The sequence below is a fragment of the Falco cherrug genome, chromosome 10 (genome assembly GCF_023634085.1).
Source record: "Falco cherrug isolate bFalChe1 chromosome 10, bFalChe1.pri, whole genome shotgun sequence".
In the NCBI taxonomy this organism is placed as follows: Eukaryota; Metazoa; Chordata; class Aves; order Falconiformes; family Falconidae; genus Falco; species Falco cherrug.
This window is the reverse complement of record NC_073706.1, coordinates 35,057,699-35,084,007: the sequence shown is the minus strand read 5'-3', so window position 1 is coordinate 35,084,007 and position 26,309 is coordinate 35,057,699. Positions and strand designations below refer to the sequence as shown.

The window sequence follows — 26,309 nt, the reverse complement described above, 5'->3', positions numbered from 1 at the left end:
CTTTGAAACAGATTCAATGTTTTCAGGCATCTCATGTGCATTAATTGTTTCTGAGATGAATGGTTGAAGGAAGTCAATAGTCTCTATGAGTCCAAAACTGTCAAAAATACATCCCCTCGCCCATGATGCTAAGGTAGGTATTAACCCAGTGCTAGATTTTGTAAATCAAGAATAAGCAAAAAATGGGGAAGTAAGAGTTGTGTTCCATATTTCATGCAAAGATATGCAGAAGTGCAGAAGGCATAACCAGACTTTTGCCTAAAGGTTGTAGAATGGATTTCTCCCCCTGGCCCGCCCACCCCCCCACCCCCACCCCCCCCCCCAAAAAAAAAAAAAAAAAAAAAGGCAAGTAAAGAATGTGGGGGGTTTTTCTACAGAAAAGAGGTTTGTGTAGTCTTTTGCTAAAAGCAGGCAGTTTATTGGCCTTCTGCTCTTTAGGACTTTTTTGAAAGGGAGTGGAAAGAAACTGAAGTGTTTTTCACTAGTGAGAGAAAATTGCTTAAGTACAGTACAAGACAAAATTACCATTGTTTTTGAGATTAATAAAAAAAATTACCTTTTGATTATGTTTTTGTATCAACAGCTGCACCCATCCATTTATTTAAGTATGGCTTAGATAACTTAGCTTTATAAGCATCAAAAACAGTTTGACAGGCTAAGCAATTAAAGGTTTTGTAAAAGCTTTTAGAGTTCAGTTGATTGCTACCTAAGGCAATTTGATTAGTCCACAGCCCTCATAATCACTATTGTGTAGCCATGCTGGAAGTGCTTATTTAGTAAGTATGCTATGGAAGTCTCATTCTTCCCACTGGCAACAAAAGTAGCATTGAATATTTTTTTGTTCTTAGGCATTTATTATAAGAATGGCACTGAAATATCTGGTTTTTGCCACCTCAGAATGAAAGATTTTTCTTACCTGATCAAATGATATGAAACCCAAAGAAGAGAATAAGCCAGGTTATTGTAGTAATTTATCTCTTTCTGTTGTTTTTGTTTTGCTTTGTTTTAAAAGGACTAACCGGCCGGGAATGTTCACAAAGAAAGAATTTGATCAGTTGGCATCAGCAGTAGACAGCTTCAGTCTCATGACATACGACTATTCAACACCACAACGGTAAGACTCCATCTAACATCAGAAAAAGATTGCTGAAGGAATAGATTCCCAGCTAAGTCACTGTTAAATCTACAGTATAAGTTCATTTTTTTAGTAAAGTGGGTAGTTTGTTTTAACTGTATCAGATACTAAAGTTTTGGATTTGTAATTAGGGTAGGTGATATTTGAACAAGCCAGTAACTCAGGACATTGTTTAACAGCAGTGTATATTTGGCAGCCAGGTATTGTGACAGGCTTCATACTCAAACTAAAAAATTATTCTTTTACTAGTTCCTTGACGCTTACTCTTTTCCAGGCCAGGTTCTTTTTAGTTATTTAGCACAGATCTGCAGGTTAGGTACATGAATAATCCAGAACGTGCCATTCTTGAAAAAATTAGCTTTAAAGTTACAATTGACAATTCATTTGCTTCACCCTGAGGCAGCAGACTGCCTTTTGGCAGCACTGCTAATGTGGACACGCGCAGATATGTTTTTCCATTTTTCCACTAGTCTCTCCCTTGTACCAGTGTAGCTGCTTGTGCAGCAGTTCATCAAACCAGATCAGGGAGCTGATCTGACTGAAAAATAACACAAACCCCCACTCTTGGACATGAATATTCATTTTCAGGAACTTAATAGTTTTAACTGTGTGAAAGTAGAACAGCAATGTAGTTGAGATGTCCTTGAACTCTACGGAGACTATGTTACTGTTCTCCAAAAGCATGGTTCGTTTAATCTCCGGATTACAGGTAAGGATATACTTTTGGAATTCCTGGGAGATTCTGTGTATTGCTTCAAGGTGGCTGTCCAGAGTTAATATTTGTGGTAAACTGGCAGATTTAGAAAAGCTATCTTTTTTTGTGTTTGTTACATCACTAGAACTTTTGTCACCTGTAGTATATTGGCATTTTGATAATGTCTAGACAGGTTTAACAGAAAGGAACTTTTGTCTTTTCTGAAAAGATTTTATATATCTCCTTCCTATCTCTCCCCAGGTCTGTCTGCATCTTCAAGCCTAGCAACCTAGGGGAGTAGGTGAAGTAGGCTAGTGAACATGCGCAGTAAGGCATACTGAAGTTACAACAGTAATTACAGTATTTTGTTACTCTCTTGCTGGAATATGCAGTGTAGAGGTATCCAGTTTAGCTTTCCTCTAGGTAGATCTGATGTCTATGAAGATGAGGCGCTAAGGGCTTTTGTGCAGGCTATACAAACCCATCTGGAACCCTGAATGCATTTTGAAATACTGTGCCATAGACCACATCTTCCCTGTGTATCAAAGCAGCACCATGCTTTATGCCATGTTAAAATCACAGGTTCTTTTATGGTACAGTCACATTACACAGTGCTTTCAGTCGTGCTTTAAGTTGCTTAGACCTGTTGTGGAGCTGCTAATCTTTTTTACTTGAGAGGAGGAGGAGAAGCATTCTTCAGTGCACACCTATTGTATCTGAAATATAGTTTCTGAGATGTAATGCTTTTAGTCTGAGGAAGGATTTTATGAGAAGAATTCAAATCTCTTTCTCTTGCATTTGCTTTGATTGGTCTGAGTATATGAAATATAAGAAATACATAGATTTTCCTCACAAAATTTTTGCCTTTAAATATGAATACCATTTCCAGCAACATTCCTGTACTGTATTAGCACACTCAGTTTTAATGGCACAGATATCCCAACGGCTTTGAGACAGATAATTAGTAGGGAGTAGAAGATACTGACATTTGTAAGACTAGAGTGTGCTTTTCCTTTTATCATGTTAGTGTTTGTCATAAAGCCTGCTCCTTGAGATAGGAATGAAATGAGCTGATGAAATATATCCTGATGCTATATGTATGACAATTCAGTAACTCCATGTATTAATGCTCTACTCTTTTTCTTGATGTAGCTTTTTGTTAGGTAATTGCCTATTTAGGGTTTTATCCATAAATAAGTGGTAAGCAATCATTGAAACCTGTCTTGCTTACCAGTCACTGATTTTAGAGTTCTTTCTGAAAGTAAATGGTGGATTTTGTCCCAATACGTTGTGCCAGTTTATAGTAAAAACATCAAGGATGGTATTGAAAAATGACTGAAGTCCTATGAGTTTTGAATTAACTGTCAGGCCCGGTGACTGAGAAAATGTTCTAGGTGGAAACCTTTTATTGCCCACTGTGAGAAGTTTTGTGTCCCTTCACCTTAGAGGTGAAACACGAAGTCAAGAGTGGGGCAAGCACGTTTTGTGCATCAGTACTTCAAGACACTGAAGAATGTGCATTTAACCTTCATAGCGCTGTAGGTTAACCTTCACTGATTTTTGTGTGCTGTAGTTTGCTCTTCACAATTACACTAGTCAAAAAGACAGGGCTGGGAATGTGTACATTTTCTGACAACCTGTTTGATTTTTGCTGACTTGACAGACCTGGTCCAAATTCCCCTCTTCCCTGGGTACGAGCCTGTGTTCAAGTACTGGATCCTGATTCAAAATGGAGGAATAAAATACTGCTAGGGCTGAATTTCTATGGCATGGACTATTCTGCTTTGGGAGCCACTGGGGAGCCAATACTTGGTAGCAGGTAAGACTTCTCTGGATAGTAAGTACTTATGTATGATATATTCTCACAAAACTCAGAACTTTACAAGTATTCTGGTTTAGAAATATGGATGTGTTAGTAACACAGAAATAGCAAACGTGATAAATCTTCACGTGAAATAGTAGCTCACTAGTTAGAGTAAGAAATTATCTTCTCGTCGCTATACAGAGGTGCAGATAGATGGCACAGTTATCCTGTCAGAACTCCTATGGAAAAATGATTTGTGTCATTTTCCCTCTTTCCTCTATCCATGTTTTTACATGCAGTTTTCCGTCTTTGTGTTAAAATGTTCTGCAGTTTTCTGTTACACTCTGTATCGTTTTAGGGGTTTGTGCAGTTGACCTAAAGATTGTTTCTCTCAGCTCCTGAAGTTGTTACCTGTTACTTTGAAATTTGATACTGGTTTCAAACAGCAATATGCCACCAGGTTTCTTTTGAGTACAAAAAGCTGCAATAAGCTCACCTGGAGACAAAAATCTATAACAAGATAACGGGAAGTATTCCGAAGCCAGCCTGAAATTTTATATTGATTCTCAGAGGAAAATGGTTGTTTCAGTTTTGGATAATAGCCACCTACAGTAACAGTGAGCTTTGTAGAACTGCAGTCAGGGTACAGTACGTCAAGGCAGAAGAAAAAGCAAGAAAAACAATGTGAATTTGGCAGGCGTATCAGGTTTGTTCAGAAGTTTGTTATAGAGTTAAAAAATGGAACCGAGCCAAATGGAAACAAACTTAAGGCACAAGAGGCGACTGTTCTCACTTTCACAGGTTCCTAAAGTTCATTACACCAGGATATTTCAATATGGTAACAGATTGCTTGTTAGGCGTTGAAATACTATCTGAGATGGATTGGATAAAGTAAGGGCCTGAATTTTTTGTGTCTGTGCCTTCAGTTAGACAAACACTTTGTCATCATCGTGCTTGCCTCTGCTGTCTTCCTGCTTCACCTTGGCTGTTTGCAGGGGTATAATACCATAGACACAGTTTTCTCCCAGCGCTGAATTGTGTCTGAATCTGACTGAGAAACCAAATGGCTACAGGGTGGGAAAAATAAAACCATTGTCTACAGTGAAGGGTATATAGTAAGTATATCAGAATGGCTTCTGTAAAGTTAGTTGGTAGTGGCTGGGAAGGAAAAATACTCAATAATCAAAGTTGATTTACAAGCCTAATTATACAAGCTCAGCACAATTAATGTAGCTTTACTGTAATACTACGTTTCTTTTGCAGGTAGGAGTATAGTGTTACCTAGCAGAATAAAAGGATCTTGCTTTTTTTCCTGAGCTGCAACTTTTGGAATAAAGTTTCCACTTGAAAACATACTGTACACTAGGATGACACCTACTTTTACTTTTCATAGGTTCTTCTGGACTGTATTATAGTATTAATTCATGTTGCTTTTTAATTACGGCAAACATATCCTAGCTAATTGTCTTGTGTGATTAATCTTCTACTGAAAGAGGCTATGTTTACCTGTATGTAGGGCACTGGCACACAGTACAAGACAATTATGTTTTATACAGAGAATGGTCCTGTTAACGTATTTTTTGTTGGCAGACCATGATATTGTGGGTTTTTTCAGATATCTACCAGAAGCAAATTTCTGGACAAAATCTTTAAGAGACTTTGAGTTTGTAGGTAAAACACACTCATTTTCAGTTTGCAGCCTTACATATTAAACGTTGGCCAGCATCAGATTTGTTTTCCAGAAATATATTTTTGAGCATTAGTCTTTTCTGTGTATGTCGTGTAGTAATGTAATAGTAAAATAGGTTCAAGGTAAATCTGCTTCAAAATAGGCCAAGCTTCTGACATAACGAAAACAGAAAAAAAATTATTAGTGTAAAATAAGCTTTCTGCCCCTTAATTAGTAACAGGCTGTTTGTAAGGAAGTCCTGCTTTCTAGCATCTGTGAATCTTTGAAAACTGTCACTACCACATCCAATTGAATCCCAGTATGGGCACAGCTTGTTCAGAGATGCTCTTCTCCACCTCTGTCTAAAAAAAATAGCTTCCTTCTTATTCCATTATTAATACTCTGGCTACATACATCAGGTTTTTTTGTTCTCTAATAAGACACATGGCTGAGGCTGATCCTATTCCTTCTCAATTTTCTATCTGCCACATACAACATAGAAAGGCTGCTCAGAAGCTGTGTCCAGTGGATGGTTTGATTATTTATTTTTCTCACCTTGGCTCCTTAGTGAACTTGAGCTTCCAGTTTCTTGGTTACTGTAATCCAGTGTTAGTCATGACCTGTGAAAAGTGTTGAAGGATTGAGTTATGGCTCTTTTAGGGCACCCTCCATATGGTGTGGTGGTAGCGATGTTAAGCTAAGTTACTGGTATTAAAATTAATTCAAAATCTATTCAGTTAGGTGCAGTATGGTGGGTATCAGCTTTTTTGTTGTAGATTTCTCTTCAGGTTTTTGCATCTGAAATTTATTACTTGTCATCGTGGTTTAACCCTGGCCAGCAACCAAGCACCACGCAGCCACTTGCTCATACCCCCTCACCCAGAGGGATGGGGGGGAGAATCAGAAAGCAGTATAAAACTCAAAGGTTGAGATAAGAACAATTTAATAGGTAAAGCAGAAGCTGTGCATGCAAGCAAAGCAAGGAATTCATTCCATACCTCCCATGGACAGGCAGGTGTCCGGCCATCCCCAGGGCAGCAGGGCTCCATCACGCGTAACGGTTACTCGGGAAGGCAAACGCCATAATGCCAAAATGCCCCCCCCCCGCCTTCCACCTTCTTCTCCCCCAGTTTATATACTCAGCATGATGTCATATGGTGTGGAATACCTCTTTGGCTAGTTCAGGTCAGCTGTCCTGGCTGTGTCCCCTCCCAGTTTCCATGCCACTCCAGCCCTCTGGCTGGCAGGGCCCAAGGAACCAAAAAGTCCTTGATCTAGTATAAACATGACCCAGCAATAACTAAAACCATCAGTGTGCTATCGACATTGTTCTCACACCACATCCAAAACACAGCACTGCACCAGCTACTAAGAAGAAAATTAACTCTGTCCCAGCTGAAGCCAGGACACTCGTACAGGTCTCCAGCATGCCAGTGCTCCCGTGCACACTGTTTTGTTGAAACATACTCATTGGAATCTAATCATCTTTAATAAGAGAGCTGGACAATTGTAAGCTTCAGTGGCAAACTATATTCTCAGGTTGTTTGATGTAAATGTAGTATGCACTTAAATTGATTATTATTATAGTTTATACATAGGATTACATGCAGAGTGCAAAAGCCTTTGATGGTCTTGTGCTTGTGTTTTTCTTTAGGATAGGAATTATGTGATGGAAAGAGGCTCTGAATGTAGGTCGATTTCATTCACTGAATATTTTTTCAGTGCAGAAGTTCATAAAATAACTTTCAATATAATTCCTATTTCCAGATAATATTATCATCTAGCAGATAAATACCTGGCAGAATAATTTTATTGCAGGATGTAACTTAAAGACAGAAGTACTTGGCTAACATTTTGCTGAAAAGATACACAACCTTTCCATAAATATGCTTTTTCCTTCATATATGCCATGAGAAGTAATATGCATATGTGTATGTGCTTGAGTATGTGTATATATATTGGGATCAAATGAAATGGAAAAAAATTCTTTTAGAGCACAATGTAGTTTGTTGTTGGGTGTTGTTACAGTAGGAACTGCAGCTTGTATTTGCAGTAATAATGTGTTTATCTTGCAGCTCCATCACAGATATTGTTAATATCAGTCAATCTCAGAGATTATAGCACATTCTGTTGCTTTAATCAAACAAGTACCATTGTTGTTCAGCTGCAGGGAAGCTACATTTCTGTGTATACTTCGTTCTGACGTATTTTCTCTGAAATGCTAAGCCTGAAATAAAGGTGTTGTGCCTGTGATTCCCTAGATCACCTCTAGTGTTTCTGGCAATGTTTTCTGCCCTCTGGCTGTCAAGGATCAGGTGTTTGAACTGCTAGGATGCAGTCATTAAAACTTACCACTATATTAAAAACCTGTCAGAACATAACCATCTGGTGTTGCTGACTTGCTGCTCTAACGATCAGTTTGTTCCAGCATGTCCTCTTGATACCACAACCTGACAATATTTCTTCTTCACCTCAAAAGTGTATGTGTTAGGTAAATAATTCTTCAGTATACCCTGAAGCTTAAGAAATTGTTTATCCTTTCTGCAGAATCTTTACCTTTGAGGCCTTTTTGAGACCTGTAGTTGGTCAGCACGCCCTTCAATTTCATGAGCTTCTTATTTCTGATGTGCTTTTTTGCCTTTAGTTATCTGCTCTTCAGAATCTCTCTTAATCATTGGGACAGAATATTTCAGTTGTGGTAGTGCCCATTGTTTTCTTTTGCCTACTCATGGGAAGTTAGGCAGCAGTGCACCGGTGTTTTCTATTCTGTGCCATCTAAAATCTGTAGCCATTATGACCTGGGCCAAAATGGAATTCATAAACTTCATTGCTAGCTGTGAATGAAAAGCAATGTATATCAAAGCCTATCATGTGGCGAGGGTGCCACTTAGGTTTAATAAATCAGCCTTCTTTATTGACTGCATTCCTGTTAAATTTAATGTGTTAAAGATATTTTGTCCTTCTGGGGTGGGGGTGTGTGTAGTGCTGAAAGAGGGAAGATACATCTCGGGTGTTCACCTGGCTGTATATAACTTTTGAGTACGTTCTGCTTTTGTTCCAAATGTAGCTGTTGAAAATAGATACGTGAATAACTCTATGGTTGTGAGACAATGCTGTGTGTGCTTGCCTTATATTTAAAGGAATCTGAGTAGGGATTTTTATGTTAATTTTTACACATTTAAGAAGATTGATATAATAAATTGCCAGTTGAAGCAAGGGAGAAACTAATTTGACAATGCATTGTGCTGTTCAGAGATAGAAAATAAGATGACTTGCAAGCTATGTGAGAATGTTCTACTGAGAGTTTTATTGGCTGCCTGCCATTCTGTAAATAGCAGGTAATAAAAGTGGTACTTAGAAACAGTTAGAGGTGAGTTTTTTTCCCTGAATTACCATGGCAGTGTCTTTATTAGCAGCAATTTAAGAAGATTTGGGCCAACTGTGACTCATGATTTTGTCTTACAGAAGGTAGCAAAAAACTTGTGCAAGGGATGCTTTTATTCTTCAAGCTTCAAGGCTTTTACGGCATTTCTCTTCATACTGTAATTCTCTCAGGATTTCCATTATTTCTCTGCATTCTGTCTTCTGATTTAATCCGTTTTGCTCATAGTTTATGTAACACTGGGGAGATACCAATGTTTCAAATAAACTGATGGATGAATTCTCTCTGTAGGATTGAACATCCTCTCGATCTGTTGTCCACCTCTCTGCTTCATTGGAGAAACTGTTAAACTCTTTCTTTTTAAATTGTACTGCCAGACCAGATGATAAAATCATGGCAGTGATAGGAGGAGAAGCTACAGCTGGGCCTGGAATTGGAAAGAAGTTATGTCTATTTTACAAATATCTGAATAATTCAGGACTTTTTCAAGAAGTTTATTCCATTAAGTTCCCTCTGGGATATTTTGTTCTAGGTGGTTTCCATTGTATATCTGTCCCACCCTCCCTTTAGGAAAGGAAAGTAGGCGTGAGCTGTTAGCTGAAAATTAGACTAGTTAATTCATATAAAGTAGACAGAATGTCTTACAAAGTGAAATTATGATAGTATTTCAGCTTGTCCAAGTTGTGAATATGATGTTAAATACAAAAGCAGTTGTAATTGCATTTCATGTAAAATGCATTCCTTATTTCTTCTGAAATGAGGGAAAGGTGGCTTGTGTTTATTAGGCAGACGATTGGTTCTGAAGTTCAGTTGTACAGTGGCATATTGGCTGTGGGTGAGCGTGCATATCTCAGTGCATCTGTTTTAAAAAACAATGTAGTCAGTTATGTACATTTTAAGTGGTGGGCATATGGCTGTGAAATGTACTCTTCTCTGTCTCTCAGGATCTTTTTTAACAGTAAATTTGCTACAGGCAATATTTAGGCAGTCAAATGTAGACATAATAATAATGATACAGTTCTTTACTGTCTTATTGTTGTACTCTAATGATTAGAAGATAGCATGTTGGAATTGGGGGAAAAATACTTCTGTGGTTTGAAACTAAGGGAAGGGCTGGAAACCTTTCTGGTAAGTTAAATTTGCTTACATTTATAGAATTGCATGTGGGTGTCTGCACCTGGTATAAAGTAAAAAATAACTCATTGCTTTGGAAGCCTTATTTGGGCTTGTGAGGTCACTAGTGGTGGTGGATCTAAAACCACTACTAGCCCTCACTGAATCTCTTCAAATACACAGTGATTAACAAAGAACATAGGTAACACTGTGCATATCCAGGTTCCTCCACTCTCAGTCCCTTGGCTCCCATTGCCCCGTCCTCTCTCATGCTCAGTGCTGAAAGGATAATGCTTAATTTTTGCCTGGTGTTGACTGTCCACTACCAGGTGCTCATTGTGTTCAGTCACACTGCAGGTCAGCTGGGGATGAGTGTGAACAGGGCCTCCTGAAATTGCTTGTTGTCTTTATACAAGTTAGCCTAGAGCTGGCGAAGTGCACTGTACTGACTTGCGGGATCATGCGCAGTATAGATTCCTCCGGGAAACTTCTGATTCTGAAGGCATGAAGTCCTCCTCTTCTTGAACCAAAAGACTGGATGAAATTTATCAATCACCCTCGTACCTAGCCACTGCTGACAGGGATGCATGGACTAAAGCGTTGGTTCCAGGCAACTGGATATTTTTGCTTGTTTCCAGCCTGGGAGAGTTTTTGACCTTTTTCTAAGATCCTGGGGTTTTGGTTTGTTTGTGTTTGTGGTTTCGTTTTGGTTTTGTTCTGTATTGTTTGTTTTTTCTTGCCCCTCCCAGCTGTTTTATGTCTAAGTTGCTTCCTCCTTTGGTTTTGATGAGGTGGAACAATTCTTTGTCGATTAGCATGTCTGATGGTTGAAAAATCAGGCTGTCTTGAAAATAATTGAATACATGTTTCTGAATACAGATACCGTAAGATAGGGCTTGTTTATCTTGCAACTTAAACAGAGCCAGACTCTGATTGTCTGTTCTTTTTACTAGAAAATTGACATTAATGAGATCATTTGTATTTTGATGAAGGAGGGGCATTGTTTGATGTGTTGCTTGGGTTTTTTAACAGACAAGCTTTTAAGCCTTAAAAGAAAGCAGCTTGGAGATATTTGTACCTTAAACTGATTTTGTGATCATTATTACCTAATTTTAACACTAGTCCGTTCAGTGAATTGAATTGCCATGACTGTGGCGAAGCAGTCAGAATTAAAACCAAAATACGACTTTTTATATGTCTGTTGAAACTAATCTGAGTATCATCAGTCTAGATTTAAAAGTTGGAATGAACTTTATTTCTCAAAGGAAGTAACTCAAATGTAGAAACATAGAATCACTGAGATTGGAAAAGACCTTTGAGATCATCAAATCCAACTGTTAGCCCAGGACTGCCAAGTCCATCGCTAAACCATGTCCCTGTATAATATAGTTTCAGTTGGTTGTAATTGACTTCTTATATATTCATACTCCTTCATTTGCTAAAGCTTTATTTAGCAAACTCTGAAACTTAGAGTAATTCCCGATAAAGTACAGTTCTTTGCTTTTTTTCCTGACCTGCTGAAGTCATGTCTTCATTACTTGGTTATGTGTATGCTGTCAGGCACAAAAGTGGTACTGAGGACCCAGTGCTTACACAGTGAGTCCTTGGGGCTTTTTTTCTTTGGGATGACTCTAGTCTGGTCTTATGGACTGAAACTCATTGGAGTTGGAGTACCTCTTCTGCTGTTATTTCATTCAGAAGAATCATCTATTTCATGTACTCTGAGACTGCTCCATGATGAATACTAAAGTATGGTGTTAGTTTTTCTTGTAAAAGCTCAGTCCTGATGTGGGCTGTAAGTTCGTTATAGCCAGAATCAATCTAAATGCCTCCTTTGATTTTGGCACAATGCTTTTAAACAGTACAATTAAAAAAAGAAAGTGAAAGTTACAAAACATATTCAATACTGTTTGCATAAGGCAGTGAAAACATTTCTATAAAAATATTTTAACAATTCTCAAGGCTGTGTTTTTTGTGCAGTTGTTTCAGAGAGCAAAAATTTTATGTGAACGTTTACTACAATTTTAGAGAAAAGCAGCAATCACAGCAACAATGTGTGCAGAGTGATGTAATTCTGGATGGGGAGGACTTGATAACCAAGTCAAGAGCCAGCATGGAAATATGTAAGACTTAGGAATGGGCTCAAAGCCTTGAAGTCATACTTAAAGAAAATAGTAATGGAGCACATAGCTACATACTCTTTAAAGTAATAGAAGTGCAAGTATGTTCCACAACATTAATTTTGATCTGTGCAAACAGCTTGTTTGCACTTGGAGTTATACAGCAGGTGATTGAATGAGATTTCTGTTGATAACATTCAGTAGCAGTATAAGGTCCAATAATTTTTTCTTTACATTTTTATGAGCTATTTCAGTATATTATTAACACAAGGCAGTAGAGGGAGGTAGGGTGCCCCCGCCCCCCCCCCCCCCGATTAGTTCATGCCTATTGTAGGAAAATGGATCTAGAAATAGAGTAGTAAATTTTAGGTTAAATAGTTTTTTGATTTTGTGCTCTAAAATAGGAGAGTTATATTTCAGAATGTTACTGGAATGTAGTGCTGTTCATGTCTAAAATGGAAATTGAGGCAGACTGATACTTAATCTACTTTGAGGAAAAAAATACAGTATTATGAAAATTATTAGAAATGAGTTATTTGGAAACTCAGTGAAATTTACAAGATCATGCCCAAAATGTATCTATATATCCTAAATAGTTACCTCTTTCTGACAGTTTTATGTATGTCATTTCCATGTTTAAATCAAATGTTAGTTTTGTGACCCTGTTTTAGAAAGAAACCGTCTGAAAAAAGTAAGGAGCTCTCCATATACACATCTTTGTAAACCTTTTGTAGATAGCTTCTGCTTTTTGTTATTTACCTGCCCTTAAGGTTGGGGAGGGGAAAGAAAATTTTTCGAGAACAGTATTTTCTGTGAAGTTCAAGGTAGCTGTGCCGCCAGCCTTAGAGCAGGTACATGCAGTTCCCTGTTTGGGAGTGAGAACGTTGATCAGGCGAGAGGGTTAAGATGGAGTCTGTAAGTTCTGTGACCCACTTTCTGTAAGATTGGGGGATAGTCCTACTGCCAGCCTCAAATACAGGGTGGGAGTGTGGATGGCAGATGGTGCTTACAATCTTGAATATAAAATTATCTACTGCAATGGTTAAAACCCAGAGAAGGTCATCTTACCATTAGTGTTTCCTTGTATTTACCAAAATGTAGAGACATCAGTGTTTTAGAAAATTAATTTTTTCCTGTTTGAGTGAAAGCAGAATTTCTCTGAGTCCTGGGCTTTGAGTCCCAGTAATTTATTTTCTTACAGTGTTTCCAGCTGAGGATTAGTTGTGGGTTAGAGGTCTGTGTTTAATATGCTGATCACTTGGAGCCATAAACCTGGAAAGGTAAAAGTCGATGAAGCTGTCACTCTGCATATTCTTACACTGCTTTTAATAAGTTCTAATGGATTTAGATATAGCTACATTTCACTGAATTCTGCATTTTAGTGATGAGGCACTAGACAGTTTGAGAAAACTCAATATAGAAGTGGAATATATTTTAGTATTGACAGTGCAAGTGAAGTTATGATTGCTATTGGGAATAATAATCCATAGAATTGGTCCTAGATTTTAGCATTTGTGGATTATGAGCATAAGGAGAGAGATCAATCAGACGTGCATTCTTAGGGAGACCTTTATGTACCAAACCTGGGAAACCGATATGATCACTGCAGACTGGCATAGCTGAGCCCTCATTACCCAGTGAATACACAATGGAAGTGTCTCTGCAGTTAACGCTGAAATTTTAAGTTATAAATACGATGTAGCTATCTTGTATTACCTTGATTGTTGCTCAGTTACAAAATAAACATCTAGTTTCTTCTGTGTTGGGATTGCATTGTTTCTAGTAATGTTTAAAATAATATTTTTTTTTGTCATCATGTTTTAGCTGGGTCCAGGCATTCTGAAGTGTTTGGTTTACCGAGGGTTTGTTTCTGTACTTGAGTTTGCACATTGAAGGCCACCTGAACAATTGCCTTTTGGTGATGTGTGCATCCTCGGGAAAATGAATTAGAAGAGAGGGAAAAGGGTGGAATAGTTAATGTTTGTCATTTATAATTGCTCTTAAGTTTGCCTGGTAAGCAGTTTTATAAGCATCTGTATGTGTAAAGTGAATATCGTGTTGCAAAGGTTTGTATCTTAAGTGTCGGTATCTCTGTAAGCTTTACTTGGAGATACCAATTATAAGATTTTTAGAACTATGAGTTGATAAGAGCAGCAGACACAGTGCTTCCATTTAAAAGCATAGACAAGTATAGCAGTATTGTGTGATACTTCTTCTGATTTAGAAACAGTTATACTCAGGAATATTTAGTTATTTTCATTTTTCCGTGCGGATCTAATAGTGAAAGAAAACTGATCAGTCTGGTGAAGGAAACTGTCAACCAAAACCAGCTTTGTATCAAGAAAATAAATTAAAATTTGAGTCAGGAGAAACTAAGGTGCTTGATAAATGTAAAGTAAATTTAGTCTCTCCCCAGATTAAAAAAAAAAAAAAAAAAAAAAAAAGCCCTGTAACACTGATGGTAATATGTCAAGCTTACAGAGGCCCAGCAATACATTTCTATCAGGTCTGAAAACCTCTTCTAAAATGAAGAGTTTTCTTTCTGCTCCTTACCCCTAGAGTCTTCCTTGAGAAAACCTGTAAAGGGAATATCACAAGATATTCTTGGAACCCTGTAGTTGACTGGCAGCATTTATTTAGCAGCTGTATTAAGAATAATTGAAAATCTGTGGGTTTTTGAAGAAAAAATCTGATATTGAATCATGAGCTTGCCAAAGTTAAACACTGATAATTTGCAAAGAAATTGCTTGCCATTAGTCTGTTGTGAAATGGTCATCATCAAGCTGCATAATAGAGGAGTGATGGCATGCATTACTATATACAGTAAGACCTTCCAGGATGAGCAGTATTTTGTTAGAATCTGTTTTATAGAACCATGAGAAAGAAGTGTATAAATAGGAGTATATTAGGAACATAAATGTAAAATCTTCAAGTGTATTAGTAGCTACATTTAAGCATTAGGGAGTCTGTGGCCACAGGTGGAGCAGTTTGTTCTGAAGGTCTCCTCAGTGATCTTGAATAGGAATATAAGTTCTCTTTTAGCTGCAGTAAGGAATAGCAAATGTCTTCAAAAATAGTAGTTTTAGAACATGGAGAAAATTTTTTTTTCTAGAGCTGACATAGAACTATTTGTTTCAAATGACAGTAATGTGCATATGTTGACACATGCAGTTCAGAATTACATTCTAAATAATTTCTTTTCCATTCACTTTCTCCAAGTTCACTGCAGCTAGTTACTAGAATCCCCTTCTTAGCAATGGACATAATTTAAGATCACACTCTGCTCTGCCACATGTTGACACCTTCTTATTTGAAATTAGAGTGTTTCTGTTCACATGGGAAGCTATCTTTGGAGTTTTAACAATGTTATTTCTGTACATTGTGTGTAGAAAAACCACTGAAGCTGTCTGATACCTATAGAGGGTTTAAAATTTTAAGAATGGATATTTAAAAAAGTATTACTCTCTTTTTTTCTACCTTTTTAGTATCCAAATTTCAAAATACACTCACAGACCACTAGAGTAGTATTAGGTAATCTATGTTATATTTTTTTATTTGGCTGTTTATATTTCAACCACTGTTCTGAATCTTTCTTTGATTCCAACATTTGTTTGTCTGCTCTATAAATGTCTTTGTCCCTTCTTGTGTGAGTTTGGAAAGTCTCTGCAAGTAAAATATTTCGGCAGCTTGAATTTCTTTTGGTATCTGAATTATTGTAATTGGATGTATACTAAGATGATTTTTTTTAAAAAGCTGCTGATTTATACAATAAAAACTTCTTGTTCACAGGATAATAAATTTATTTTCAGAGCTTGTTTTCACATTAAATTTTCAGCTTGAAATCTTTGTTTTGATTGTTATTAGGAATGAGAAACACATTTGAACATTTATCTCTTTTAGCATATTTTACACTTAAAGCCTGCAGCTCAGATAATCCACATCCATTGGAAAACTACTGGTTCATGAAAATGAGTCCTCAGCCAGCACAAAATCAAATGTAAAGGCAAGAAGAGTAATGGGAGAGAGAAGGCTTTTGAAATTAACCTTCCCACATTTATACAAATGCAGAATGTGAAAAATACTAGTATATTTATTTATTCAGTACTATTATGTCAGTTTTAAAGCTGATTTTACTTTCCCCAGTCTAATTGTATTCTCTGGTAGCCAATAATAGATAAGTTGAACTAGCAGTATTTGTAGAAATACGGGGAAAAATATCCTTGCAGAAATAAGTCTGAGAGTCGTATTATAAAAAAAAGTAGGTTGACTGTTCCTAGGCAGGTGCTGGGTGTTGAAGAAAGCAATAAAAAGCATAAAATTGGGGCATAAGTATAGAATTATATACTTATTTACTGCAAAATGCTCAAATTCTGAATTTAACTTATTTATAAAGCTGTTTGGTTTAGTATGTGGAGCAATGGTTTTCTGTATATAATATTTCATAGCTGTTAAAGGCTGGAGCATCTTGCCATTTAATACGACTATCTTTTTAAGGATACATAAACCCCAAGTAGTTTTAGTATTAGGATGTTAGGCGTAACATATGTTGTAGCTGACCATGTTATAATGCTCTAATGCAATGGCACAAAATGTCCTTAGATTCTCTTGTTCCCTTTCCATTAGTGGCCTGCCATTTTAATCATTGTAATGTACTGACTAATTTCTGTAGGCATGCTTTCAAGTTTAATAGAATAATAAAGCAATCGTTGCTCAGTGGAATCTTTATCTGGAATAACTGTTCCACTGCTTTAACAAAAATGAGCGGCTTCAAATAGTCAGTTTGTCCTGAAGTAGCCATATAATTTAAGGTTGCATTTATGGCCTTTGACCAGAACTTTCGAATCCCATCGCTTGAAACTATGCTTTTAATTAGGTGACCTACCTGCCTTTTGCACCTCCATGAAATGGTTCCTATTTATGTTTAAATACAGCTTTTATTATTCTAAGTTTAAGCTGTCCCTTAACCTGACCTTGTGACATAGGACTTTCCGCCTTCAGGATGTTTTTTTGCTAGGACTGTCCGACTGAGGCCTGCGTCTTTCAATATGGGCTACTGCCACCAAGGTAGCTGAGGAGAATGGTGCTGTGTAAATGCTTTCCTTTCCTTTGTATTTTTACTAAAACTGTATTTCCAGTCAATATGCTTGATAACCAACAGTGCTGTGCTGGGGGCAACAAAGCCCCTCATCCCTCCTCCAAAGCCAACTGTAATGGAGGACTAAAATTCTTGTGGAGTTCGGAAAGCAAATGGTAGGAAAGCTTATTAAAAACACTCAGGCATCTGTGGAGAAAAAGCCTTGTTCTTTTGACTAGAAAGATAAAAATTCAAGGTTATGTTTCTGAAGGGTGAGGAAAAGAATATGATGATGAAAAGGCAGACTTTTTAGTAAACCTAAACCTGCTCTTCTTCATTTTCTTTCTCAATTGTGCTCTTGACTTCTCTGTGAAACCGTAGCAGTTTGTTTAACCTCTTCCCCGTTATTTGAACTATCAGAAAAGCAGACATGTATGTATTTTAGTTCTAGGAGTATTGCTGGTAAGAGATCTGCATTTCAAATTCCACAAATATTGAGATTTTTAGTAGAGATGAAACAGCTTGGAATTAATTTCAATCTGCAGTTTGTGCTTTTGTAGCACTTCTGTGTCTAAATCTGAAAAGATACCACTTAACATAAAAAGGCTGTGGTAAATTGTTCAGAGCTAGGTAATGCAAAATTCAGGAACAGTGGGCAGTAATAGCATAATAAATATTTGGGTGTCAGCTAGAGACCTTAACTGGACTATGCTATTGTTTTGTTTGGGGTTTTTTGTTGAAGTGTTAGAAGGAACATCTGATCTTTTTGCTGAAAGCAGAGATGTGTTTTGCCTTACTCAATAATAGCTTTTCGTATTTTCCAGTTTCTTGAATTACTTTAATCATATATGTTTAATGTTATTTAATGAGTCCTTGGCATTCTCTCTTGTTCTTGATTCCTGATGCTTCTGATTTCTCTTAAAGGCCCTTCCTATTACCCTCATTTCTGCCTTGTATCCTGCATCTTCAGACTCTTGCTATTTTTTTGTCTCATTTTATTGCTAAATATAATCATCGTGAATGGAGTCACTTTGCCTTTTCTCTCCAGACAATTTCTCCAGAGGATAAATTTTTGACAGGGAGAAAAAATGGCAGATGTGGAGTCTATTAAAAAAGCAAAACCTCCACCAGGATTGCTGTAAAGTTGGTGGGGGGTGTGTGCAGAATTCACTCTCATGGGAAATGAGCTGAACTTCTGCTTCCTATACATGTGTTATACTAATAGTGGTTCAGGTAAATAATTTTTATCAGGCAAGTAATGGTACAAGAATCAACTCCTGAAAAGAGCCGGAGAACTCATCTTTTCTCCAGCACTCCATTGCATAACGGTCCTGCCCTCTGTTCCCTTCGCTTTATGGTTGCCAGAGCTACTGGGAGAGAATAAATAAAATATAGTCATAGAATATTTGATAGCCTTATTTGATAGCCTGCTGAAGGGGAGCTGCTTTGGCTATTTTTTACAGCCTTGAAAAAAATGGAGTAAGTTTAGAGTTTGGCGAGTGAGTTGCTTTATTGTGAGGATTTTTTGGCCTTTATTAAGAGTAATCCTGGAATACTGTGCAACAAGGGATCTTGGTTTGGATTTTGGAAATGTGTTTTTGAAAATGTTGACATTTGATATCTCTACCTTCACAGTATTAACTGGCAGCATTTTCCTCCATTACAGCTAAACAAGGAAGGTCATTTTATAGTGTCCTCTTTATAGTAGAAGATTGTCTTGAAACTATATGTTCAAGGATGGTCTAGGGATGTCATAATACTTTCACCTGCTTTGAAATGACTTTGAGGAGATTCCAGGTGACTTCCCCCCCCCCCATGTTAGTGTACAGAGTTAAAGTTCTGAATGTTGTTCATTCAAGAAAGAATATCTTCTGTCAGAGAAGGATGTATGATACTGTCTTGTTGCAGTACCAGAGGCCCATTGTAATGGGTTTCTTCTATGCTGGAAACAAATAACAGTCCAATAACATTACCAGTGCTGTAAATCTCATTATACTTGCCGTGTTTTTCTGTTTAGGCTTGTTATTTGATGTGTGATTTTCCAGCTATTTATTAAAAACCTTTTAATACTTCTACTACATATTTTTTATTTGTGTCTTCACCTCATGGAAAATTCACCATACCCATTCTTTATCTCTTATTCTACACTGTGCTAAAGCATATTTTTAAAAAGTTATTCAGTTTATAATTCCAAATTCTACATATTTTACAAACTTTGACACATTGAAATAAAAAGTTCTCAAATAAGAATGCTTTGAGCTGGTATTTAGTGTGTTGCCTTCCAAGAAGCTTAAACCTTCTCCCAGTGCTGCAGCACCAAAAAGGGACATTACTGGTGCCAGAGTTGGAATTTACCTAAACCAAATAAGGAACCAGAGTTCCCAAAGAAAGTTAATTAGATTAACGTCTGAAATTGAAGTCAAGATCTAGTGAGGGTGGCAAGAGAACATGTTAATCTTAAAATAAATTTGAAATATAAGTTAAATATTTGAAGTATTATTACAGGAATTTTGATCACTTTGACCTGCTAGTATTGAAAAAGAGCTGTATTTTAGGCAAGAAGAAATCTAACAGGAAGCTAAGCAGAGAGGGATGAAGGAAGGATGCTACTCATTCACAGCTGTGTAGTAGAAGCAACATTTGAAAAGCAGCAAGACGGGCTGAATAACTTGCATAAAATGTGTTTATTTATTTACCTATGATATGGCACTGTTAAATTGCAGAATTGTGCTTCCAATTGCTAGGAAATGTAAAATATATAAAAACAAATTTCAAGTATTCATTAGTCTGCAAAAAAAATACTGTTTTAAGGACAGAGCTAAAGTAAATTATGTATTCAGATGCCAAAGAGTGAATTTTGAACTAGCAATGAAAAATAGTATCTCTTTATGAACTGCTTGAAGTTTCACTGAGTTTTATTTGCTTTTGAGGTGCTTGTGCATGTTTCATATATATTAGTATTCAAATACATTGTTTGGATTTACTTTAAATTTCATACCTTGAATATTCTACACTTGGTCATCCAGATTATTACTATTTTTCTTGATTTCATAAGAAAAAAAGTTTTATGACTCGTATTGTCTCTGTCAGTCAGCTTGTCCATGCAGTTGTTTTCTGCAGTGTCTTTTCAGTATATGAACTACTTTAAACCAAATTTGACAAAGACCAAAGTTCTTAAAGATAGGAAAACTGAAGTTCTCAAAGATAGGAAAACTCTTCTGAGTATAGGTGGCTTAGCAGAGCTGTAAATTATAAATCATGGTTGTGAAGAGGGTAAGCTTCCCTACCATAAGCTGTCACTGGTTGCCAGAGCATCCACGTAAATCTCAACTGGGAAAAGTTTGCGTTCCGTTAGGTAGAGGGAACTGAATTAGAGCAGCAGTGTATGTTCCTTAGCTGCCTCCCAAGATGAGTATCAGAAGGCCAGCCACCTTGAGGGTGTGCGTGACTATGGTGGAGCTTCTTGCACCCCTCCTGGGAAACCGGCGTGCTTGATTACCTCTCTGAAATACCTGTACACTAACACATGCAGCATGGGGAATAAATAAGAAGAATTATAGATCTGTGTGGATTGCAGAGCCATGATCTCATTGGTGTCAGTAATCACATTTAAGATGACCTCAGAAACCTCCTTTATTAGCTGCTGTATCAGATACAGACTTCATCTTTCAATGTCTATCACTAACTTGTTCTATTTCCTGAGGAAGAGTCCTTACATGTTACTTGTGTCAACTCTTCCAGGTACTCAAGCTGAGCAGTTTATTCACGTGAAAGGTTCAATAGTGAATAAAAATAAAATTCTGTTCAATGTTAACAATTCTGCTTGAAACAAGCCAAATTATTCTACAAAGCTGTTGTTAAATTATAAAGCTTGTTGTTAATGTAGTATTGTTTTCACATTTGGGAATTAGGTATTTAAAATAGATTATTTAATAGATGCAGATGTATTTAATAGATGTAATATTAGGTAGCTTTCTAATCAGTATATTTTAGAGGAAACATTTAAAATTTATGCTTGCCTTTTGTTTTTCTTTTGCATTGGTAGTGCTGGTCTTGTTTAATTTTTGTCTCAATAAGCACTAAGTCTTGCTTTTCACCTTGTAGTCTTTCATCTTTAAATACCACCAAAACCTTAAAATTTTTTTTTTTAATAGAGCAGAAGATTTTTTGCCAGACTGCTATCATACATTGTTTGCACTACAGTAGCATGTAGGAAACCCAGATGTGGACTCCATAAGCACAGTACAAATTAAAAAAGGCACTGTCTTCCCGTTAGTGATTTCGGTCCTGTAGAGATGCTTCATTATCTCTAAGTAATCTTTCAATTTTTTTTCACGTTTTTTCCCACAAAGTCTCTACCTTACATGACTGCAAGCTGTTCCTGAATTTTACATTACTTAAGGAAAGGATTTGGAAAAAGTAGAGGGGTTTGATTCCGGTTTTGAAACAAAAAAATCAGGAAAAGGAAGACTGAAAAAGGTATTCTTATCACATTCAAATGCCAGGTAGACAAATGGAGGTGTCAGTGAAGAATGGTACTTGGCTAGGTTACAAAATTTCTATTTATCAAAGATACTGTTCTCAGAGAACTAAGGCTTATTGATGTTGTAGGTAGTTTTCTGGGAAACATAAAACGTGGTAATTCTGTTTGTGTCAGACTACTGTACTTGCCCTTCTTTTTTTCTTCTTTTCCTTCTTCCTTTCAAAACTGTTTGACAGATGCTAAGGTTAATGAATTTCAATTTTAATTTGGCCTTTTCCTTGGGTTGCTGACAGTTCCTTCTACACCATGGGGACCTTTCTTTTCCAACTCACTTCATGTTTCAGTAAGAAGTGGAGCATCTGATGGAAACTTTTTCGTGAATAAGTGAACTCAGCTGGAACACAGCCAAATACTGTCAGAACTGACTCCCTGAATCCCAGTCTTGTGTTTTACCATGGTATAAGAGATTAGATTCATTAACCTCTCATTAGAAACATGTCAATGCTAAAATCCCACAGTATGCAAGATTCAGCCTATTAGAAATCCCAAAAGGCCAGTTAACATAAAAGAATTAACATTCTTATTCCAGAAGTTAATAGTAGCTTCCTCATTTGACTCTGTTCCATTTAATTGATATGGTAACTTGTTAGGTGCTTTAGAATTAGCAGAAATGTTATTAATCCAGACAGAACTGTTTGATAAAAAAGCTTTTGTCATAGTGGAAATACAAGCACTTGCAGTATAAAAATGTTTATTTCATTTTTACATTCTAAACGTATGTGTATATAAAGTATTGCATATATATAATAACATACATATTTAACCTATAAATATAATAACAGTTGCAAGAGTTAATTCTGTACCAGTGATATCTTAACTTAGACACAACTTGCTATTTATAGAAGCATATTAAATCCTATTTGAGCAGATCCAAATGCATCCAGATATTAAAGCTCTGTGTTGAATTCCAGGTAGAGTTCAGAGCATGAGGTGGGCTGAAACATCTTTTCCATTGCTTTTTGACTTGAGGAGCTTTCTCCTCTAATGAGAATAAGCCCTGCAAAGTAATTTGAGTAAGATGGAATTCATTCTGCGTCAGTCATATTACATAGCTTCTGCTCAAGCTTGAAGCAAATGCTAGTCAAAATCCATGAAACAAGTAGCAAATGACCCTTTACTAGCTATATATTTTTGTGTGCATTCATCTGCTACTGTGAGCAAAATAAAATAAATTTCTGGTTTGTGTGGTTATTATAAGAAACATAAAAATAATGCTTTTGAATCACTTAATGTCATTACTTGAAATGGAAAACAATATTTTCAAAGACATTGCACTTTGTTACACAGAGCTACGCTTATCAGCCACCTGACTGCTATTTCAAAGTACGTAAGAGTTGAACACAGGGTCATTAGTAGGGAAATGAGAAAGATTTAGACTGGTGGAACCATGCTCTGTCTTCCCTGAGACAGGAACAGACACCATCAAAAAAACCAGTCCCAGGATAATGGGGATCCTGTGTACTCCCCCTGCCAGGCAGAAGGAGTATCTTGAATAGAAGGAGTGAATGGATGTGAATAAAGTCCATGCTCAGGATGGCAGGTGAGCCCCCTCCTTGCCCACCTAGCCTTCCCGGGTGCTCGTATCAACAGCTGTGAGGCTCTGGCTGTGGCAGATCAGTCAATGGATGATGTGGATGATGCTCCATCTACGCCAGAGGTGTTGCCAAGGTCAGAAAGGACTACCCCCAGTATCGTGACTACCTCCATGAGGAAGAGAAGACAGGTTATAGTGGTAGGTGACTCCCTTCTTAGGGGAACAGAGGGTCCAATGTGCCAGAAGACCTTCCTCTTAGGGAAGTCTGTTGCCTCCCTGGGGCCTGGTGAAACACCTCAAAGAAATTAATTTTCTTGGTAGAGGTGTGTTCCTCTAAAGGGGTGGAACGGCCAACAGTGCCTCTGCACCCGTGCACACATGGGTAACAAATGAGGAGTTGGAAGCCTCTGTGCTTCTAGAAAGCTGTGACCTGCTTGCCGTTACTGAAATGTGGTGGGATGACTCTTGTGACTGGAGTGTGGCTATCAATGGCTACAAGCTGTTCAGAAGGGACAGGCAAGGAAGGAGATTGGGGGTGGGGTGGGGGTTGTTTGCCCTCTATATCAAGAAATGGATAGGTTATGAAGAGCTGTCTCTGAAGAATAGCCGTGAGCAGGTTGAAATCTTACGGGTAAGAATTGGAGACCATGGAAACAAGGGAACCTTGTGGTTGGTGTTTGCTCCAGGCTGCCTCATCAAGGGGATCAATACAGAAACATAGTGGTAGAGAATTTAAACTGCCCTTGCTATGTATAATGGCAGTCATTGAGGTAGTAAGAACAAAATGATCAATGTATGGAATAAGAAGTTATCTAGCAGCATGATTTCTTTAAAATACTTTTTCAAAAAATACTTGAGTGATTCCAGAATAACGCTCAGTAGGGAAGGAATGTTATAAATATGTATCTCTGAGTTACACACTGTTGTCAGTATAATTTCAGGATTTTGTTATCGATTTAAATTAATGTTTTATTTTGAAGAGATGGATATTAGCATATTAGAAGCTGAGGCTGTGTTTAGGGTTAAGATATTAGAGAAGCATTCTTCAAAGAAAATGCAGGGCAGGAAATCAGTTTGTTTTGTAGATTGCATCAAGCAACACACGGTTGTTTTCTGCAACAGAAAATTTCACCTGTCTTAATAAAGCAAAGTATGAAAATACATCTCAGTTGCCTTGGTTGTTGAGACGTATTTGGGCTCTATTGTGCACAGCTCAGAGGATTCATTGTTCAGTAGTTCAGGGTTTGTAGTGGGTTTTGGGGGCGCATGGGTTGTTTTGGGGTCTTTTAAAGGGTAACTTTACTAATATTCTTTACAAAAAGCCAAGAAGCTTTTTCCTAGAATGTTAAACTGAAAAGCAGCTGTTTGGTAGAATAGCTATAAGGGAACGGCTGTCTTCTGTCTGCTGGTGTTTTTTAGTTGCCTGTATGCTTTTCAGTATGTGGAATTCCTGCCCTGCATGATTTGAAAGTCACCTGTGAGATGTGCCTTTGTACGCCCACGTGGAACTACCATAAAATTTGTGATGAGTTTTAAGTCAAGAGATTTTTACTTTCTCTGGTGCTAAATACCAGAGGAAATATAGCATATTTCTTAAAAATAATGACATAAAACCCATACTTGTTCACACTATAATGCTTGTCTACTTGTATGTACAAATAGAAATTTTGGTTCACGTTGTAACTTTCTAGAAAATCCATTTTACCAGGAGCTTCCATCATACCTGAGAAACAAAGCTCCTTTCTGCTCACACAGAGTATCTTGTGGCATTATGTGGGCAGTGCTTGTTTTTCCCAGGGCTGACATGATTATGTATATTACTCTGAATGTTCATTTGCAGAGATGTGCTGCATTTCGGAGTGGTATTTTATGAAGCTTTTTGAGATTTGATGTTGAATGGCATTATCACCAAGAGGGTTTTAAGAACCTTAAGTCTCAAAAGTCTTTAACTGTAAACACCTGCTGGTGCTCTACCTCTGTGTTTTCGGCACTGAAGATATACTTTTGAAGTTGATGGGCTTCTCTGTTGGGTTATAGAGGTTTAGGTTTTTTACTTTTTCATACGAAGCAAACCGGTGTACCACTGATTATTACACAGCTTGTTTCTTAAATTGCAATGAGTATTCTCACAAGGGGCGGTGTCTACTAGTGACACACTTTAAAAGATAAAGTAAATGTCTGGGTTCCTGAATGCATTCTGAAAAAATAATAAAAGAAGAAGGAAAAAAAAACCAAACCAGTTTTATATTGCATCATCTTCAGGGGTAAGTTCTGATTACATTCTGTGTATTTTGTTAGGAGGCCAGTTGAACATGAAAGAAAGTTGTTCCTGACCTCTCTCAGTCACAGTTCAGTTTTAGTTTTATATTCTTTCACCTCTAGATAGCTTGAACTCCTGGATATAGCACTGATGGTGCCACATGCTGATTAAATTTGCCATGACCTCTGAATATCACAGGGCCACATAATTTTATTTCTCCTTCTAGCACCTCATTCTTTCAGTGGCATTTTGTGGCAGCTAGGAAGGTTCTTAAGCTGATAGTAGTGAAACAATGATCAGTGTAGTCTGGTGAAAATATAGGTTGCTGATCATGTACTGTATGTGCTGTTACTGATTTCCATGAGAGCTGTCTCTACTTTACATACATGCAAGCGGGCATCATGAGCCCTTCTATAACAATTATTTTGAAAGGTTTGAGAAGGAAGAGTTGTCCTCTGGAAATATTTCTTTAGTTTAGACAATTGGCAGATGATTGGGGTTATTATACACATACTCTCATAAGTATTAGGCAATCCTAGACCATATTGATGCTAACAGGCATAACATTTAAGTTAGTTGCACAGAACACTCTTGAGTCACTGTATGACTGATCCATACTAGTGAATCCATATATGATATTGAACACTGGTAACTAATGCTAGAGAAGAGGTTTCCTAAGGGAAACTTCAGGATACTTGACATTCTACCTGAAATAACAGTATGCACTTTGTTAAAGATGTCAGGGCTTGTGTGTTAGCTACTTTTCTGCTTCTATTTTTGGTCTTGCTGAGTGATTCTGCTAACCTGATCTTACTTCCTTTACCTGCAGGAGAGCTTGCTTTTAAAGTGAGTGCTGGGTAATCTCCTTGTGTACAAACTGTGATTGCTTAGCAGGCCTCTGCAACAGGTTTTTTTGCCTAGCTGAAAGAGGTTGAAAACTATTGTTTACTGTCCTCTAGCTCTTTGCTTTCCAACTTTGGC

General features: G+C 37.3%; 1 protein-coding gene across 11 annotated transcripts in view; it reads left to right on the top strand.

Annotated features, from left to right (window-relative positions):
• The window catches only part of CHID1 (chitinase domain containing 1), a 127,500-nt gene that overhangs the window by 53,632 nt on the left and 47,559 nt on the right, over nt 1–26,309 (top strand). For all 11 annotated transcript variants that reach the window (XM_055722395.1, XM_055722396.1, XM_055722387.1 and 8 more), the window contains 2 exons: nt 1,013–1,114; nt 3,493–3,648. In XM_055722395.1, the coding sequence (XP_055578370.1) occupies nt 1,013–1,114; nt 3,493–3,648 (258 nt within the window). The remainder of the gene's footprint in view (nt 1–1,012; nt 1,115–3,492; nt 3,649–26,309) is intronic.